Source organism: Mastigoproctus giganteus, chromosome 9 (genome assembly GCF_048544385.1).
Source record: "Mastigoproctus giganteus isolate SK-2022 chromosome 9, ASM4854438v1, whole genome shotgun sequence".
In the NCBI taxonomy this organism is placed as follows: Eukaryota; Metazoa; Arthropoda; class Arachnida; order Uropygi; family Thelyphonidae; genus Mastigoproctus; species Mastigoproctus giganteus.
This window is the reverse complement of record NC_143583.1, coordinates 208,947,685-208,968,943: the sequence shown is the minus strand read 5'-3', so window position 1 is coordinate 208,968,943 and position 21,259 is coordinate 208,947,685. Positions and strand designations below refer to the sequence as shown.

The 21,259-nt window shown below is 39.2% G+C and overlaps 1 protein-coding gene across 1 annotated transcript in view; it reads right to left on the bottom strand.

Moving 5' to 3' along the window:
- The window catches only part of LOC150081084 (SCY1-like protein 2), a 258,800-nt gene that overhangs the window by 38,630 nt on the left and 198,911 nt on the right, over positions 1 to 21,259 (bottom strand). Inside the window, exons 3-5 of the mRNA XM_090381945.1 lie at positions 12,436 to 12,596; positions 12,149 to 12,296; positions 2,115 to 2,261 (exon numbers count right to left, since the gene is read on the bottom strand). Coding sequence (XP_090238071.1) covers positions 2,115 to 2,261; positions 12,149 to 12,296; positions 12,436 to 12,596 — 456 coding nt within the window. The remainder of the gene's footprint in view (positions 1 to 2,114; positions 2,262 to 12,148; positions 12,297 to 12,435; positions 12,597 to 21,259) is intronic.

Here is a 21,259-nt window from a genome sequence, read left to right as displayed (position 1 = left end):
CAGGAAACATTAGAAGGTCAGCTGGTCACGTCAGCTGGCCCGAGGGTTACGTCAACCAGAGAAGGCCGTTATCTGACTCTAACAGCAAGACTGAACCCTACAATATCCTGTCATCATTTGTCTCTTCAGTTCGCTGCAGACAGACACAGGTGAAAACATTTACAACCGAACTGTGTTAAGGAGGCTCAATTCAAAGGGAACCTAGGCAAGGAAGCCAGTGGTTTGTAGTCCATTAACCCCAAACCACAGTAGAGCTCGTCGAAACTAGTACCATGACAATGCGCCTTGGAGCCATGACAAATGGTATATAGTTCTATTGAGTCCCGTTTTAGTCTACAACCACATTCGAGACGTTATTTCATCTGGAGACAACGACGAATGTTGTACCATTCCTCCAACATCAGAGAAAGGGACACACGGTGAATGTGGTGTTCTCGTGTGGGGCGGAATAATTATCAACGGCCGCACCCCTCCATGTTTTTGATAGGAGCACCATAACTGAGCAGGGACACCGAGAGCAGATTTTCGAACCCCATATGCGACTTTTTAGGGGTGCGGTGGGCCAAGATTTTTTTTTCATGCAATGCACACAGAGCTCAAGTGGAGGAGGAATATGTCGAAACAGAAGGTATCCAACGACTGCCGTGGCCAGCACGATCACCAGACTTAAATCTGATCGAACATGTGTGGAATGTCCTTGGGTATCATACCGAACGCAGTGGGTCACCTCCTCGGTCACTTGGTATACGGAGTGGGAGAAGTGGACAGCTATCGAATGACCTTTAACTGCCTTTAGTTTTGCTCCTGACTACGCAATGGTATAGTAGGAACCTTAGCTGTGCGGATTTAAATCTCAGCTTACATTTTTTTTCATCTGTACCCAAACTGGGTACAGATGAAAAATGTATTTATTCGCAACCATCTTTTCACGATCGTAGCGAGGAACGTTAATTATTTAACGGTAGTTTTGCGTACGCCTAATTTATAATCGAACTGTCATTACCACCATTCAGTTATGATGTGATTTAGATTAAATTTTAATGCTAGTTTAAAGTGTACCAAAAAAAAGAACATCGTGAAGGGCAGCACGAGCTTTGCTAGAGAAACTTCTAACATTACTGCGCATCAAGGTCTCCTATTCCGTTATCGTAAATGGAGTAGCTAAGCACAGAGAAAGAGAGCAGAATATTCTCAGCATTTCTGTTTTCTGTAATCTCTCACAAACACGACCACATAGAGTGCGCTGTACGTATTTTGTTCTCTAGTGGAGTATGCCTGAAATATAAATTTGCTAACGGCCAACACTTATACTACATTTAAGACTATCAGTTTATTTCACGATGCTATAACGATTACTAGAGCGACATTGCTGCACCTTACAAGCAATCCAAGAGCTCTTACACAGCAAAGAACAAGATGGTGCCACGCCACGCATATTTCTAGACATCTCGGAAGTATACGAGAGTCTGAACATCCATCCTCTACACGAAATACTTGAGAAACCTGCTGAAACTTCTTACGACGTCCTTGAGAAGAGATCAGTCATAATAAAACCCCAAAATATCAATACGGCTTTAAAGTCTTTTGTGGAGTACCACAAAGAAGCGCTTTCTTGGATGGCTTGTTTCTCAACTGTCCTACAGCCCATTCTCAGAGTGCTAGTCACGATATATGGAGAAAACTAAAACTTTTCCTCTCCTCGAACAGAGAGGCACACACAAAAAAGATTAGCGAATCAGTGGCAGCCATGAGCAAATTGTAAACAAATTTAGCCCCTTATTTTAACCTCCAAAATCAAAACAGAAGCCTTGTACAAAGAAATCGTGCTCATCAAAGAATGTGGCACTAAACAGCAATGAATGCTGTATTTTAACAGAAAAATACACGAGCTGTCATCTGGAAATTAAATGCGTTCTAAAGTTGGTTTGTTTGTTTGCAGAATGAAGAACACCGAGAAATTTTGAGAGGAATGCAAAAATTCCTTCTAAGAATCAATTATAAATCAGCAGTTATGTGTTTATGGTTAGAAGTACGAGTATTTCTCGTTTTCAAACAAAGAATGGATGAATAGGAAAGAAATTAATCAACGGCTTCAGAATATTATTTATACTTACGATTACATCTGATTCGTTGCATTTCTCGGCAAATTCTAAACCTGCCAACTTCCAGGTGCCTCTTTTATTGATAATCACAGACTGAGGACACAGATTCCTGTGAATTAGTTTGCAGGAATAGTGAAGGAACGTCAGTGCCTCTGTTATCTGTAAAAGAATGGAAAACTAATTCATCATGAAAGAGAACTTAAACTTCGAAGTGTTTTCTACCAATTTAATCAATATTTCAGTGACCGCAATTAAAGTTTGATTAATCAGTGGTTGATTTCAATAAAATTAATAAACAAGGAATGAATCCCTTTTGTACAAGCTTCCACAATACCAAATAAACATTCGCCTTATCTCTGAAACGCACGCACCAGACTTGCAATCTAAATTCGCCAGGTCCACTTATTAGATGACGTTCTAATTTAGATTAGTCCTTTTCAAGCGCCCGTGTCCTCAGACCAGTAATTAGTTGGTCAAATAGCCAATGTACACTATTGATGAATATCGCGCAGCATCAGGAAGCATCCTATTTGAGGGCTTTTGCTGTTTGCGTTTCATCCCCGATGGCCAGAATTTGTCGTCATGGTAACCAACCGATTACTTTATCCGCATGCGCATGTTTATTGTCAGTTTATTAGATATAGTGATTAGGAACGGTGCAGTAACCATGTGGATAATGTAGTTTACGTGACTATGTATGAAGTGCATGCAAATGTCTTTCGACTTTTCGATTCCATTTGTATTTTCCATCCGTTAATTACCCCAGAGGTATCCAAAGTTGCAGAGAGAATGGAGCTGAGTTTGACTAAGATCAGATATTAAGATTATAATACAGAACCCTTCAAAACGAGAAAGTATAAACGGAAATAGACACACAAGGCATAATAGATATAATAGAAATAGTTTTTTTTATATATAACATTAAAATTTGAGATTAAACTTTCATTTAAATAGTAATTATAGGGGTTCATCCATGGGAGCACTACAATGAAAGGGAGTTTTAACTCATTCACTTAATTAAAATCTGACTCAGAGAAAAGTCAGGTCGCTTACATAAAAGCGCAACTCTTTTACCGCCCCATTCACCCTCCCTCTCTCTCTCCAGAACACACTGTTTTTATCATAATTCTTCATCCCGTATCTGAATGGCACCATGCATCCCTTAGTCCTAATACATCGGCATCAGCTGACTTATTAAATTTCTTTTTAATTATTTTCAACCCTCCTGGAATTACTATGTTGTTGTTGTTTTAGGAGCATTAGTGACTATGGCCATATTCCTCTGTGTATATTGTCTGTAAATTGCGTGTGTTCTGAAAATACCTTGAGGTCTTTTCAGAATACACTCAATTATGTAGATAAAAGTTCCTTGAGGTATTGATGAGAAGGAAATGGTTTTCTGACCATAGATGATTTGCAACCTCAATGTTTTGCGCCCGGCAGACATGCTGTGGTACTGTTCCATCTGTCCGAATATATTCCGGTTTCTCTTTCAACTGAATACCCCAGACACTACCTCCTGAGGAACTAGAGCACCCAGTCTTGTGACTGGGCACTGGAGAGCGCGTTTCTCGATATAGAATGAGACACTGATTCTCAATGGAGCCACTAGTTTGAATTTTCTTTGGAGCATTAACTTCTTTTCTCATGGAGTCAATGTTGCCTTCAATACACAGTTTCAAGTTAAGGTGTTCTGAAAATCGGCGAAATAATGAGCACTTCAACCTGCGTGTAGTGCAATCCGCCATTAATTTCTTAAATAATTACGGATTATTCTCACCTGACACAGATTAACATTCTCTCATTACAAATTATTTTCTCATATGCCTGCGCACCAAGCTGCTAAAAGAATATTTAATTTCTTTCGCATACCTAAGACCGTAATTGAAAGGTGAATCGTCAGTCATCATATTCTCCGATATGATGTTTAAAAGTAATGCATAAACTTACCTAGACATTTCCATTTCTTTTGACAGAATCTTGGTATTTTGTTTTTACCAAACTTTCTTTTCAGATGACCAAAACGATGAAGGAAATCAAATTTAATACTCTCTATGATTAAATGTGTGTGAATTGGTGGATTAAAGGAATTTAGCTTTATTTGACAGTCTTTTTTCTCCCCTTTCCTTTGTATGAGGCCTTCAATGTCCTTTTCAGAATAGTTTCTGTATTCTCCATCACACAGACATTTACTTTCTGCTGCACGCCTTTCTATGGATATTTCAATGGGTACTATTATGAATTGACATTCGTAATTCCACCTATTCTGTCCACACACGTTCCTCAAATAAGCAACATCCATTCACTATCCAACTCCAAACTGAATTTTTGTCTTCCTCATTTATCCTTTTACTTTTGTTCTTTGGAACAACCTTCCTTTCCATCCATTTCCCGAAAATTACACTCTACAGATATTCGGTCCCAACACCAAAATATCTCGTGTCTTATCAACTTTAAACTCATGGACAATACTAATATCTTTCTCGTTTAAGATGACCAGAAAAAGGGCATTCCATGACTAGGGGAAAATTCACTGCATAGGGGTAAGGGTTACAAATAAAAATTAGTGAAATTTATTTGTATACGAGGGCCTTATACTCATACGCGAATCACTGAGTTCAAAAATATGTTGCTTAATAGTATTCTGGTAGAAAGAATGAAACCGAGTCTCCAAAAATTTCACGAGATTCAAATGCTCCATGGTAATGCAATTTCTTCAGAGCTATTGTGGCGTATATCTCGAAGCATTTGATGTTTATTCCCACATAAATATCTGTTCTACTACAATTGCCACCACAGAGACTTCAGAAAAGGATGAGAGCGACAGAATGCTTTCCTTTGGAAATGTCCATACGAACAACAAACGTTACGAGACGTAGATTTTAAAAAGTTCCTCTTCGTGACATTTTCCATCGCTACAAGACATGCATACTATTCGCCTGTTTACCTTAGAAACACCCGAAGAATCGGTATTTGCACAGCGTGGTCTGCTTCCTGTAATATATCTACAAAAGCGTGGCATGGGAGGCCACAGAATGAATGCTATACTTTTCTGATTTTCAGAATTTATTTTCTAGGAAAGTATCATACAGTTCGATAAGAACTCGATTTCGTAGTAGCGCAATTCGTAAGATGAAAGCACGATCTTCAGAGAGCACAATACATCGAAATAGAGAAGTGTTGTTTGAATAAGTGAGGCAGGCCATGCAACATTACTATATTGTGTAAATTGGGAGTTCTTTCCGATCTGATTGTGGGATAAAAAACTCTAGATGAAAGAAGGGAAAATCATACCAAGTTATGTAACAAGTATTGTATGATTTTTGTAACAAAACAGACTTTGAAGAAGGGCCATAGATTTCTTCTTTAATAATCATAAATAAAAAGGGTTTTAGAAACAACAGTTTATGCTTTTAAGCAAAGAAATGGATATAAGAAAAGGTAATAAAGACGAAAGAGAGAACAGCAGTTTGGATGGCATTACACTGATCAAGGGAGAAAGAACAGCGACATGTGGATAATATGTAAATGAATGTTTATTTAATTTACAGCCAACGTGGGAAACATTACATCGAAGCTAAACAGACATCCAGCTTTATGAAATATTCATTGGTGAATTACAAGATTCTGTCAATGACGATGGAGCAGCGAAATTAGGGAAGTTGACGAAATACATGATTAACGTCAGCTTACGGTGTCGTGTAGTCAGATAGCGGCATCCTTAATCCTGTCTCTGTGATAGCAAAGATCGATCTTGAAATATGAATAATGTGTTCTCGCTCAGTGCTTGAAGCCGTTGGGCATTTAGATTCAACCTTAAGTTATACTTTTTATGAAACTATTTTTACTTGATGCACAGAACGTACGCAGAGTATTTTTTGAAAGGGACCAGTTATTACAGTTTCTCTCTATGTTAGTATTTCTTGAAGACAGACAGTGTTTTAAGGAGGTAACTTAAGCCGCTTAGAGACTTCCCTAATGTGAGTGGCGTGCTTATTTTCAGTAATCTTCCTGATATTTTTAGACTGCATTAAATGTAAATGGATTCGGTTTGTCTGCTGATTCAACTGTATTTTAAAATGATGCTAGTATTCTATCTACTCTACACCCACACCCGTAAGCTTAAGAAAGCATTAAAAGAACGGATACAATAATATAGAAATAAATACTCTAAAAAAGGATTGACCACATTAGGAGTAAACAGTCTCCTAATCAGCATAAGCTGAATTCCCAGGATACCCCAACAGATGCTGATCTCCTTAGCAACGTTGACCATCCCTCGTCTCTCCCCGTCAATATAGTTCAATTTCCTAAGCCCTCAGACCATACAAGGAAGTCAACTAAAGATGCCTCTGCCCAAACGAATGACGCTTCCTCTCTGTCTCCCCTGCCTTCAACAGCCCCAAACAATAATCGCTCATTTGCTTCCCTGGAACAAATGCTGAGGAAACAATTTAGAGAAAATGAAGATATTAAACAGCATCTTTTTCGAAAAGAAGATCAGAAATGTAATTCTACCACCTGCTTCTAGAACTAAAGGCTATGGTCAAAAGACATCCGGTGCCTCACCCTTCTTTTCATCAGGCTTCTGCAGTTCCAGTCCTCAGTCTAGATGCTGTAGAATTTGTTCCAGAAAAAACAGCTGAGCGACCCCAAAAATCAAGCCCTAGCTCTCTTTCTGTCCGAGAACACAATCGTGCTTCTTCGCAACGTGTTGACACAAGCAGACAACCGATATCCACCACTATTAGTAATCAACAAAAACCAAGCAATTTGTATGTGCACTGTCAAAATGATCGCTCTGAGCATTATCCTGAATTGCCTTCCCATAATGGCTAGCCTACAAACTCCCCAAGTTTTAAATTTCCCCGCAGAAACAACAGATATGCAAGCATAATAGGAACAAGAAATATGCAGTCCTGTATTAAAATTAGAAACAGAAATAGTTCGACGCTTAGAAGTAGTAACATTTTTGTTAGCAGGCTAGACCCGAATACTACTTCCCAGCAGATGGACCAGCCACTAACCAGAAATTCCAGGTAGAAGGTTCAAAATAAGAACGAAATATCCCATATATTCATCATTTAGAATTGAGCTAAAGAATTGTAACCTACAGCAATATCTAAATCCTGATATCTGGCCAAATGATCTACTCGTCATGCCATTTTATGGAGCTATTGGAGGATCGGTCAACAACTCTAGTAAAAAGTTACCAACTAATTCTCAATCTGCTGAATTCTCTGCATAGCTAGAGAATAATATTAACTAATTCTCATCCTAATCCATCATTTAACTTGCCACCTAATACATCTGTTTGCAAACATCCTTCTAACACAAATGTCCATCTCAGCATTTTTCTTCAAAATGTAAGAAGCATAAAAAATAAACTGTCTACGCTTACTTCATTAATGGTTGAAGAATCGCATGACATCATATGTTTAGTTGAAACTTGGATGCAGGAATCTTTACAAGATGCCGAAGAATCTCAGCTACACGCCATTCATGACATCAAGAATTAATCGTAGGGGTGGTGGGACAGTAATAATTTTAAAATCCAATTTAAAGTTTTGAACCCATACAACTCTAATACTTTCAACTTTGAAGGAATTTCTCTACTAATCCAAGTTAAGGATTCTCTGCTTCAAATTTATAATATTTATATTCCGCCTGGACCTACTGATGACATTATTAATGAAGTAATAATCTGGATCACTACTGTTCTTAAGTCTCAAACTAACATCATTATAATGGGCGACTTTAACCTTCACCTGCCCAAATATAATCTACAAATGAAGCTGCTGTCCGACTCATTTTTAGTTCTAGGAAACGTCCCTGTTACAGGAGGTAATCAAGCGATTGACCTTGTATACTCTAACTTTCCGCTGCATGAAAAACTTAGCAGGAACATTACATTTAAATCTGACCACAAAAGTATAGATCTGCAAGCAACAATTTGCTGCGGGAATCCTCGCCCCTCCCCTCTGGAAATCACTAAAAGAATATCATCAATTAAATTCCTTAAGAAAGAAAAGTTTTTGCAGCTCTTAAAATACTACCCATGGAATTCTCTCAAAAATATTCTTATACAGGACGCCACCTTTCTTCTTATAAAATGGCTGAATCAATTGAAAACAGGGTCGGCATCCAAACTTGTTAGAATATCTTCTCACTCCAAACCTTGGTTCAAATCCCACCTGAAACCTTACTTTAAAAGTAAGCAAAAATACCACAGACAGTGGAAGAAATACTGCACTTCATCAGCACACACAAAATATAAAAAGAGCAGAGCTCAGTTTCAACTCAAAAAAATTCAGTCATACAAAAATTATGTTATGTTCACGCTAAAGCACAATAAAAGAGAACTTTCTACAAAATCAACAGCTACCTTACAGCACGATCTAGTTTCTGAATGGATAAGATGCAATATGGAAACAAGCAGACCTGACATTTTCACTGAAGGTATACAAAACAGATTTATAGCATTTAATTCCTATGAACAAGCAGACAAAGTGCAACATGATGTGTCTCCGGATCAAGCCCTGTTAATTAACCAACTTGTGAACAAGAATACAGTTCAGCGTGCAGTTAACCAAATACGCCCTGATAGCAGTGAAGGTAATGACGGCATCCCTGGGTTTATTATTAGATTGTCCAGCGTATACATTATTGATTCGTTAGTGCATATCATTTCCAGGTGCATCTGCCAGCCATTCCTTCCAAGACAGTGGAAAACTTTCAAGATTACACTGATTCCTAAAAAAGCTTGCAGAAATAACCATCCCGGCCATCGACCAATTGCCAATAATTACTAAAATTACTATGGAATTATTACCAATAATTACTATGGTCAATAATTACTAAAATTATTGAAAAATTCATGCTCCCATATCTTCAACATGCAATCTTCGCTAATGCGCCTGTCAATATGCATTTTGGTCCTAGAGGGCGCTCCACAACAACAAGCCTAGCTGACACCATTGTACGCATCCAAACTACGTTTCAAGATAAGACACAATGCGATGTATTTTATTTTGACATCAAAGGTGCTTTCGACAACATAAATCTCAAAAAAGCCTTTCAAATACTAAAAAATCACTTTCTCGTTGACACAATGATTATTTCCTATCTTCAATACAGCCTAAATCGCAGACTTCTCCTCTTCCCCACTAGTACTGACAATATTCTCGTCACAACCTCAACAGGCATTCCCCAAGGATCCGTTCTCTCCAGTACTATATTTTCAGCATCTCTTCAACCACTTCTACAAGAAAATCCAAATCTACTGGCATATGCCGATGATTTAAAGTTATTTATAATCTCCAAAGCCAGTGATGATATTCGCAAAGTTATCAGTGATCCGAATTCACAGATTTGTGAAATCATCAAGTACCTGAAAGATCTCAATCTGAATATAAATGCGAGCAAATCTGCTCAAATTACTTATTCCCTTCAGAAACAACCCAACCACATAGAAATAAAAATTGCAGATGTCCCAATCCCAAATGTTTACGCTCACAAAGACCTTGGAGTTGTTTTTGATAAAAATCTCTCCTTTAATGCCCACTATTTATATGTTGCTCAAAAAATTCAAAAAGCAAAATGGTTAATCAAACAAGAAACAGCAGCGATTCAAGACAGAAAAACAGTCATTAAGCATGTTCAAAGATGCATCTTTCCCATTCTGTCCTATGCTTCCGAAATCTGGTCTGATGTTCCTTAAGTAACCGTCATTCCTTGCCCTAGAATATTGAGTTCTTAGATGGCTCAATAGTAAGCTTCGTTTTCCCCATACAATATCCAGGCAACAGCTTTATAAAAACCTAAAAACAAAGCCTCTGCAACAGATGATCAACGAGTCTGGAGTCATGCTTCTTGCAAAGTTAATCACCTCTGCATGCGATTCACCAAACTTAGCCAATATAATAGCTGTCCCCAACAGGGAAAATTCAAGAAACCAGCAATTCAAATCCAACCCTCTCCAGGCTCAAACAAATGGACAGAATGTTCCCCAATGCATCCCTTCACCTCATAAATCATCACAACATTGATTGCAACAGGTTAATCAACTCTGAAGCCTACAGGAGTCAGATCTCCGATGAAATGAAGAAAAATAATATACTTGATTATTTTATGTCATTCCCTTTGTATCTTTACCTGCCCCTAGCCATGTGCTGTGATGGATTTGCTGTATTTGCAATAAATGAATATTTATTTTATTATTATTTATTAATGTGGCATCAAATGAGGCTGCTAGTGCAAGTTCGTTTCTCTAGTTTAACAGGTGTGGGATGAACCTACAGTTGAGCTGAACTTTGCGTCCATATGTCCAAACTACAGCTCATTCGGGTTCGATAAGGTGGAGAATTATTTCTACTGTACTTTTGATAAAAGTGTTTTGTTTGAACTGAATCTGCACTTCAATTATGATGCTTCCTTAGATCAGTGGTTCTCAATGTTTTTCTGCTGGCGGTGTCCTGAAATTATGCACAGTGATTCGTGGCACCATTAAAAACAGGACGATAATTCGAATAGGGATTTCACGCAGGCCCCCAAGTTTACGAACAGTAGAATTCCGGTTAACCGAACGACCAGTTATCCGGGCTGAAGGACCAAGAGAGTGAATTCCACCAAGTTTCATTCAACTCAACTCAGGCAACTGTCCCAGTTTTAGAAACTTTGACATGGATTGTAGGGGCATGACACTTATGGTCAGTAGATGTCATTATCACTCCCCATCTCCCTGAGGAGGGGGGGGTTATAAAGCGGTCTAACTAAACGCCAGTGGAAGTTATTTCTGTACTAGCTGAAGTACCTGACTTCACATGCACGGCAATAATCCGATTCAAAGCTTTAATTTATTTATCTCTTTATGTTTGTTAAGTGACATTACTACAATTGTCAAACGATAATGACACCCTCTTTCATTTTTAGTTTGACATTAATTAATATTGTAGATTTACAAGACAAACTGATTTAAAGTTTTCTTCTCATTTAAAGGGATAACTGCAAATTAAAATATTAATAATTATAAAATTCAATGTGTTCCAATTACTAAGAGAAATATTTACTCCATGGGATTTGTTAATCGATTATGATGTGTACAAGAGAATTGTACAAATGGCTAAGATGGTTCTCAAAACTGATATAGCTGAAGACGTTGTGAAATCTGTTCTGTCAAAGAAAAAAAAATATTTAGAAATTCCGATCTATTTCCACACCAAATGTTATCGAGAATATTATAAATTCAACAAGATATACTACTTCAAGAAATGTTGATATGAAAGCTGCTTTTGAGGCGATATTGAACAAAAATGTTGTTTTGAAATAACTTATACCGGAGATGAAAGAGTACAACAAATTGGAAATTGCAGACCGCATTATTCAGCAAGCCTGCGATAAATTTTTATCAGATGGAGATTTCAAATCTTTGGGAGAATCGATGAACTGTTTATGGAATTGGAATTTGGGCATCATATATTTTTCAAGTATTTCTTTTTATCAAAGTAATATTTTTATTATTTTGGATAGAAAATTACCAGAATAAGAACGATATACTCGCTACCACCAGAGAAATTTAGGTGGAGATTCTATATAAGTTATACTTTCCAGGTGGAAATGTTACCATCGAAAAGCAGTTGATTACTTTTAGGGCCAACGTCCCATCGCTTTATGCAAAGAATTGATCAAGATTTCGACAGCTCCTGACATGAAAGTTGAGTTTGTAAACTTGTAATTTGGAAATTTATTAATGGATTACAAGCGTTAGGGATATTACTGTTAATATCAATCATGCAGACGTGGATATTAATGAGGGAAATGTTGACATAATTTGTACTGATGACAACTAACGATGCAATCTGTTCATTAATATGAAAGTGCGTACAAAATTAGAACGAACTGGAATCTTCGATTGCTCAGTTTGGCGGTCTAATTGCGTGGAAATGTGAATTCACTCAGATGCCGAGAGTTCAATTTTATAAATTGAACTCTCGCGCAGATTGCAATATTGTAAATGATTCGCGAATAAGAGTAAATAAGGGAATTACCTGCAGCAGGCCATACTTAATCTCTATGTCCAGAAACGCGTACTCTCGTACTGTTTGAGGAAGATTCTGTGGCAGTCTGTCTTCAAGATATCTCATCACATTAGCTAGACTAGCCAGTACTGGCTCTGTAGCGAAGGCGAGCGTCTCACTGGAAGGAAACAAAATGAAATTCATCTACGAGTTGCGAGTATATAAGAAATGGTAAATAAGAAAATCATTTCAGTCATTGGGAAAACAGTTTTTCCACATGACGAGCGCACCAACCTCTCCAAGATATGCAAACTCACCTGGATTCCTCAATAGGATGATAGAGTGTTAACATTTTTGGGTGCTTGAAGCGATCCAGCTGACGGACGCTGAACCTTAATATCTCCGTTATAGTCTCTTTCCGTTTAGGTTTGTGCAATTTCTCTGCCAGTCTCTTGTCGAAGAAAAAAACTGATGCTTCCTGCAAAAATGCAAAATATATACTACTTCGTCTACGCAGATAAAATAACAATTATTAGGAACACAGTCAAAGCTATACACACTTACGCAGTCCCAATAATACTAACGTACTCCTTCGAGATCAGAGAGTGGATTAACAGCAATCTGGGGAAGATCAAGAGAAGGACCAGGACAACGACAACGAAGAGCCGTCAACACCATCCGAAGGCGGTAATCGAGAGAATAACCACAGCCGGAAAGAAGGAAGAAGCGATTTGACAATTCACTTTACTCCACAAGAGTGCCAACAGCGCAACTGCGCTGTCGGCACTCTTGTAAAGTAAATAGATCTCTGTGAATGCTAGAAGTATGAGTATTGTGTGGTTTGTGCAGAGTTGTGTTCTTTGTTCTTCTGGCTACTTAGCAGCGAAGCCCCTAGTAGGACCTCACCTTACCCGACTATCCCCGCGAGGAGGTAAGCCAGGTGGTAGGGACTGTCATTCTCTGGCTGGTCCCCACCAGGTCGACTGAGCTTTCTGAACGCAGACCAAGTAAAAAAAAATAATAACACATTTAAAATAAAAAAAAAATAATAAAAATCTTTTTGAAAATTAGATAAAGAGCGCAAAGATATAGACAAGAAAGCGTTGTGTCAAAAAACATGAGTTCAAAGCAGTAGGTGCAAGGCGAAAGAGAGAGGACAAACTTTAGGAGTAAAGTAACTGGCCTGAAACGCCCAATTGTTCCCAATTGGGCGTTTCAGGCCAGTTTTCAAGAATATCTCACTTTAGTATAGTGTCAGCAATGAATCCTTCCCCAAAAGGAGTTTGCAAGAAGAAATCCAACTCAATGGTATAGTGCCAGCTAACATCCTACCCCTGTTGGGGTTTGCAAGAAGGGATGATCCTGCTCTGACGAGGCGCAAGCGGGAGTATCACTCCACTCTCTAGTGGAGTGCCAACAAGAAGATCCTACCCCACATGGGGTTTGCAGATGTGACGATCCCTCACTACAGTAATAGTATCAGCAAGTGTTCATACCCGAGTAGGGGTTTTGCATAGGTCAGGAAGTTAGGGTTCCGTTTGGAGGCAAAGTCCAGTCTGGCTATTTAAACTCATTAGTCAGGTTTAACTTTAGTTTTTCTTACATTTGTCCTTTGAATGAGATTCCGTTGGTTGGCTTCTAGTCTCAAAGACGGACTGCACAAATTCTGCAAAGGTAATGTAGATATGTTCATCCTGCAGGAGCAAACAACGTGAAGAGCGGGGATTTTTTTCTGTGTTCCATAAAAAGTGCACCGTTCGTTTTTGTATCGATGCAATGCCTTAACTGCAACTGGGAATTTTCTTGCATCTCCTTATGATGCAATAATTCCGTGAAGTATTTTCTTTATGTTGTATTGCTGCAACCATCATAGTGGGCATAATACAAGGTCATCGAAAAAGGTGTCCGTGATTTCCCTTTTAATTATCTTCGGAAATATTTGATCGATTGCTGTGATCGTAGCAGCAAACAGTGTGGTAACTCACTAGGTTTTATTTGACACCTCAACAATGACCTTGGCTGCGCCGTGAGTGTGTGCAGAATGACTCTTACGCACACCGCCTCAGTCAGTGTCAGCAAGATGGCCACCAAGAAGTCACTCAGTCAGTGTCAACCTTGGCCACCAAGAAGTCCTGACACCATTAGACTTTTTCTTGTGGGGCTACCTAAAGAACATCGTATACACAGAAAAGATTCGCGATTTGCACCATTTAAGAGAGTGGATCACAGCTGCAATAGCAACTGTTATGCCGGAAATGACTGAGCGCAGATGGACAGAGATCGACTACCGCTTGGATGTTTGACGAGCAACGAACGGTGCTCATATTGAAACATACTAAGGTATGAGGTAAAACTTGAGATATTCCTGTAGATATTAACAAATAAATCAATTGGTTGATTTATTTGCGTGCTTATTTTATCATGAAATCACGAACACGTTTTTCGATGACCCCGTATAGTGATGTGGACTGGTTCACTCATTCTTTTCTTCATGTAGTGTGGATTGTACTGAATTTTCGTGTAGAGTCTTAGCCGATAATCTTCATATTTTAGACAGAAATACATAATGTGGTCCCAACCTTTTTCAGCTCCACATGTACGTAAGGAGTCATGTTCAATTCCCAATGTTGTTAACTTCAGTTTGAAGGGCTCATGTCCTGCATACAAGCTTGATGAATAGCATGGTGGAGGCTTTAGATTTGTAAAGTCATAAAGTCCTTATTAAGTGGGCAGAGGTACAGTAGATGGTTCTAGTCCACGATCTGTCCACAAGAACAATAGGGGTTATATATCAAGCCCAAGTCAATTTTTGATTGATGAAACCATGCCCAGTTATTAGATACGTTTCGTAAAGACCTGGGGAGGGTGGAACTTGGGGGAAAAACACCGAAGAAACACCAGTTAATCAAAGTAAGTATGCCGTATTACAAGTACGAATTACAGGCACCTACCCACAAGTTATAATGGGGCCGCGCCATAAGAACGGACGACATGATCCCGCACAACAGACCGGGCCTAACCCTCACTGACAAGAAGGAAATGACCACCTACTTGATCGACACAGCTGAGCCTAATACTGGAAACTTCCAGAAACCCTACGAGGAAAACATCAGGAGCTACAAAGACCTATATAAGAAGTCAAAGAAATGTGGCATATGGAACAAGCAATGACCATCCCAATCCCAGTGCCAACCAGCCAGCAGCAATGGACCTCCTAGAGAATACCTTCAAGGACCTCCAGAAAGCCGCGATCCTGAACAACTGTAGGAAAGTCAGATTTCCTCGACCAGTAATAGTAACCAGACATCTAACAACCACCCCTCGCACCTGGAACGAATATCCGTCGCGAGGTGGAAAAAAAAACCATAACGAGAAGAAAGAAATAATAATAATAATAATTTTGATACAGCAAATCCTCCTCGGAACAATCGCAATAAATCTGAGAAAGAAGATGCCTAATCAACCTTGAAACGTAACTATTTTTTCTCTTACAAAATTTAGGCTGCCACGTCGTCAATTCTGATTATATTTTCGACAGGTATAAACACAGGAGGTTCCCCTTCATGAGACCAATTCGAGAGCGCGGAATTTGTATACAGTGTAGGAAAATTTCTGAACTACAACTAATGCAGATATTAAGATAAGCAGCAGGATAAGTTATGTGCAAAGAACATGTTGTAAATTAAGAAATAAGTTTAGCGCAATGAGTAAAACTATTTTCACTTTCAATTGTTATTATCCCATCATAAATTCAGCAAATGTTAATATGCTAGCTACGGATGTGGTTTTCGGTTCTTTAAAATCTTAAGTATCACTTGATATTTCAACAGAGAGCAATTACGCTGCACGCTCTCACAGTGATGGTAATAAGGGCTACGTGCATTTAATTATTTCAATGAGTTTCAACTACTTCCATCGCTGATTATATGATTCTCTGGTTACATCTCATTAGTCATTCCAAACTTATTGGTTTAGAAGTACATAAAGAATCGGTCATAATCCACACGATACTTCGGGATGGAGGGGTAGGCCTAAAGTGGAGAACTATCATATCAGAGCCTCATTTCGGAGGCTCTGATAGTTCTGAGGCTCAGATATGATGTATTCAAGCCTTAGAAATAAATGCACCTAAATGCAGATGAGCTTGCTCTTCCTCATCAATTACAATATCTTTAATCATGGTTTGGATTAAAACATACCCTTCTAAGATCAATACGAAGTTAAAATTAATTCCTGCATAGTTTCAAAATTGTTTATTTTGAATCTTAGTAGTACACTTCCATGTTTATGGAAGTGCATTTCTTTACTGCAACGCGACCGAATACTTGGAAGTGATACTTTTCACAATGATGCTGCTATCATTTCGAAAAGTGTCTGTGACAATTATGCCGTTGCCAAATTTGTATCGCTGTAAAATATGCAGTAATAATAATAGTTGTGGATATTAAGGGTATTAATATGCACATTTATTATATCCTTACGTTATACAGGTACCTGCATATATTAGATTCTTATCGGTTCTGAGTTTTCTGCGCTGTGTTTTCAAAAATAAAAATACTACACTAAGGACAAATCCCTTAGGACAAAATCTAACGTTTGAGGTCTTTTAGATGAAGTTTAATGGCTAATATTTCACGTCAAAAGACGGGCAATGAACAGTACAAGGCAATAAAGCAACAGATTTGTTTCCAAATGATAAAATAATGAGACACTAAATTCTCATCCAAATATGATTACTGGACAACGCACATCAGACATTAAGAGAAATGTGTCCGGGTTAGACACTGAATACCTACGAGCCAGTACATCAAATGAACGCAATACAGATATCGAACAGCCACCCCGCTGTCATTAAAAAGCCCTTCAAATCCACCAACTGTATCGAAAGCCAACATATGTCACCTCCAGTTGCTGCAGTGCACTGCACAAAGTTACAATATAATGATTTTATGTTTACTGAGCTAATGGAAATTCGTGTTAATACATTTAAGACATGATAAATTTTCCCCTTTCCCAGAACGAACCCCGCAAATGCTCATGTTTTTATTCCAAATATGCACTCCGTTGGCAACACCCCCTTGTGTGTTGCCAACATATTGGCCCAGCTAACTAACCAGTGCAATGTAGGAATAACAAGACCAATACCTACATAGACCGTTTAGAATTCAATCTCAGCGAGTCCGCCAAGATCACTTTTTAAAACAAACAAAAAAAAAAAAAGAATAAAAATAACTTCACAGTCATAGATGGCCTTCCTGTCGTTATTGTTGTTGTTTGGTTTTTAGGAGCATTAGCAGCTTAGGCCATATTGCTCCGGGATATGCGGTGGTCATTCCCTGACCTTTCCGCATCATCCGTATTTGTTGGTGACGAGCTCGAACCCCGGTCTAATCAAGAAGCGTGTGCTACGCACTGCTGGCCTTCCTGTCAACAGAGTCATGCATCACACATATTTAGGAGTCATCTGAGACGAATAACTCACCTTCTCGTGGCAATTTGTAAATGTCAAGATAAAGACCCTTGCAGCCCTCTGGAAAGAGAGAGTAAAGCATGAACTCACTGGTCTCTACCTTGGTTGCCTCATTACTCAATATGTCCTGAGATGTATCTCCTCAGTTGCACTCTACGCATCTGTTGTATGGTCCTCTGCATCGCCCTCCCCCCACTCAAGAGCTTTAGTATTAGAATATTGTATTCTAAGGTGACTAAACAGGATACTGGAACAAAAATCTTCGACTATCTCAAGAATCATCCTATACACCATCTTTAACTGGACCTGCCGTGAGAATTAATAGTAATCAGAACCAATATCATCAACCTGGAAAAACTGTTTACATTCAGAATAGACGCACTAAACCTTCCGGAAATTATCTCTCTTCTTCGTAGTCAAAAAAATAGCATACGGAACTGAGGGGATGCTGCTGTGCCCCAACAATGACCAGCTCAAAAGCCTACAACAGGTGTTTCTGTCCAATGCATTAAATCTTGTGAACCAGCTGGGCATAGATTAAGAACTGATGCGAACCTTTGGACAGCTTCGTGTATCACGGCTCCATTTTATGGTAAGTGGGACAGATGGTAGATTGCTAACTGATTTCAGGAACATGACAATGAATTCTACATCCTCGCACGGCTGCCAAACTCATCCGAATTAAGCAGGTTGGGTTATTGTTGTTGTAGGTTTTTAGGAGCATCGGCGACTAAGGCCATAGTGTTTCCTGTATATTGTCTGTAAATCGCTTGTGTTCTGAGGTCGATTTTCTGTTTTTTCTGGATGAAAAAACCAATCTACCCTCGACTGAAACGGACTAACTCAGGCACGTTGTGAAAAAGACCTATGAAAATTCTTCCCATCATCGATGGGACTCGAACTCAGGTCTTTTCCACCCGGTATGGGGAGGATGGCGCTCCTATCAACTGCGCTACCCACGAGGGCAGCATGTTTGGGGTCTGCTGGAAAAGGACATTCAGTGCTACACCTGTCTACCTGATAATGTGTGGGAATTACTAAGTACTAACATTGGTGCAATGAATGGTAGCGCAACCACAGAACTCCCCACAACTTCTGGAGTCCATACCAAGACGTGAACGGGCATATACGTGTATAGAGCCACCTTTTTCCTTATGGAGGTGCTGCTAATATAAAGCCAACTCAGTCATTGGGCTTCATTATACTAAAACACTCGGTTAATAACAGATTTTTATAAGTATTTGCTATTATTTCTGCTGGAATCATTTTCCGATGTTTCATGTTCAAAAATTGCCAAACCAGCCTTAGAATACTCGTCCGTTTCAAACACAATGCAATGACCTCGTAGTCTGAATTACTGACGCTAATTCAAAACAATGTCAAATGACATTTTTAATCCTTTTTGTTGTTGTTGAACAGCGAAACGATATCTGGGTCTTCACTTTTAACTGGAAGCTCTACCATCATTTTTACCATCTTCTCCAACCCTGAAGGATAATTACTGTAAAACCATTTCCTCGTAGATGATAACAAGCTTACTAAAACCGTCGGGCTCCGATGTTAAACCGCTACGTCGACCAAGAAACGGCTGACTGATGCTGATGACGTCTCAGGCGGGATTTTATGCAATAAATGAAATGTTAACGTGGGAATTTCCTGCGTTGAGTATGGCCCACTTAAAGTGTCAGAGGTGATCGAATCGGTAATGAGCCGTCAGTGTAATCTTTAAAATATCATTTGGGGTGTTAAAATTCCGACAAACTTCTTTAGCATCATCTGCTGACAGAGAATTTAACGACAGCTTTTTATTAATGCGCGTTAAGGTAGTGTGCACTGAACGGAATCCGAATGAGGCCCGAGCCTCCAGCTGTGCTTAGTAATAAGGTACTTACCATTCAAATTTTCTTTATGATGGCCCGTCGTAAAATGTTAGTTTGGAATTAACCATTTTGATGTGCATCATTACAGTGGCTTTGCTTTTTTTAAAAAGGGTTTCAACTCCTTTTGCAGTTAATAATTATGTCTACTATAATGGCCCAGATTTTATTCATAAATTATCAAACGCTCGAGCTTTCAATTGAAACGACCACTACTGCATCGACTCTTTAATATCATAGATATTAAATAGTCGTCCCAGGATTTAGAAATTTTTGCATGAAAATCTACAACGGAAAACTTGTTTCCAAGCTAATCTGGCATTCATATACACTGTGCTGCCACTTTATTAAGCACACCCCTGCTGTGCACACAAATGGTTTGTCCCACAACGTTGCAAGTCACATGACCACAGTTGTGGATATAAATGCAGCAGAACAACAGTTCTAGTATCAGTTAAGCATAAAAACCGTAGCAAGAATGGGGAAAAGGAGTGAACTAACGGACTAGTGAACTAACTTCGAACGTGGCATGGTAGTAGGTGCAAGATATGCTGGACAAAGCATCTCTGAAACGGCAGTTCTCCCGAACTTTTCACGCACCACAGTTTCAAGGGTGCATCGAGAATGATGCAACGAACAGAAAACATCCTCTCTACGGCACTCCTGTGGAAGAAAATCGCTTGTTGATGAGGGAGGTCAGAGGAGTATGGCTAGAATTGTGCAAACAAATAGACGGGCCACAATGTCGCACATCACGTCAGAATACAACCTTGGTGCGCAGAACAAAACATCGCAACGGACCACTAGTCACACTTTGTTGCGAATGGGCTACAACAACCGATGGCTACATGGCGTACCTCTGTTATCAATAAAGAACAAGAGAGCACGCCTCCTGTGGGCACAGCAACACCAGCACTGGACTATCGAGGATTGGAAAACAGTTGCTTGGTCTGACGAATCGAAGTTCCTGGTGCATTATGTTGATGGAAGGCTCAGAATTTGGCGAAAACAACATGAATCCATGGACCCGTCATGTCTGACCTCGACTGTGCAAGGTGGTGGGGGCAGTGTTATGGTCTGGGGAATGTTTTCTTTGCACACGCTGGGTCCATTGATACCCACAGATTCACGTCTGAATGCCACATCGTACCTAAACATCGTTGCTGACCAAACTAATCTGTTCATTTTGAACGGATGTTCATTCTGTACATCCGTTCATTTTGACAGTTTATCCTCAGTCAGATGGTTACTTCCAGCAAGATAATGCGTTGGTGCATAAAGCCCGTATCACTATGGAATGGTTCCAGGAACATGACAATGACTTTTCATTGTTGCAGTGACCCGCTCAGTCAACGGATCTCAATCCTATTGAACATCTTTGGGATGAGCTGGAAAGGGCTGTTCGCTGCAAGCCTACACCTCCGTCGAATCTCAAGGAACTGCGTGACACACTCATTTCTGCATGGTACTCCATTCCTGCACAACGTTTCAGCATCTTGTTCAATCCATGCCTAGGAATTCAGGTTGTTTTGAAGGCTAAAGGAGGCTCAACACGCTACTATGTAGGTGTATCTAATAAAGTAGCAGCACAGTGTATAAAAGTTCATGATATATTTCCAACTTTGTGCCCCAAAATTAGGCCTCTTGTTTTCAGACAGAGAAGCTAGTAAGAATTATGATATGGTGGGGGTTGCTGCATTATATTTCATATTGCCTTATCTCTGATTTTGAGAGTTTCCTTTTTAAGGGAAAATTTTTTTATTCCTTTAACTTGACTGGCAGAAATATTAATAA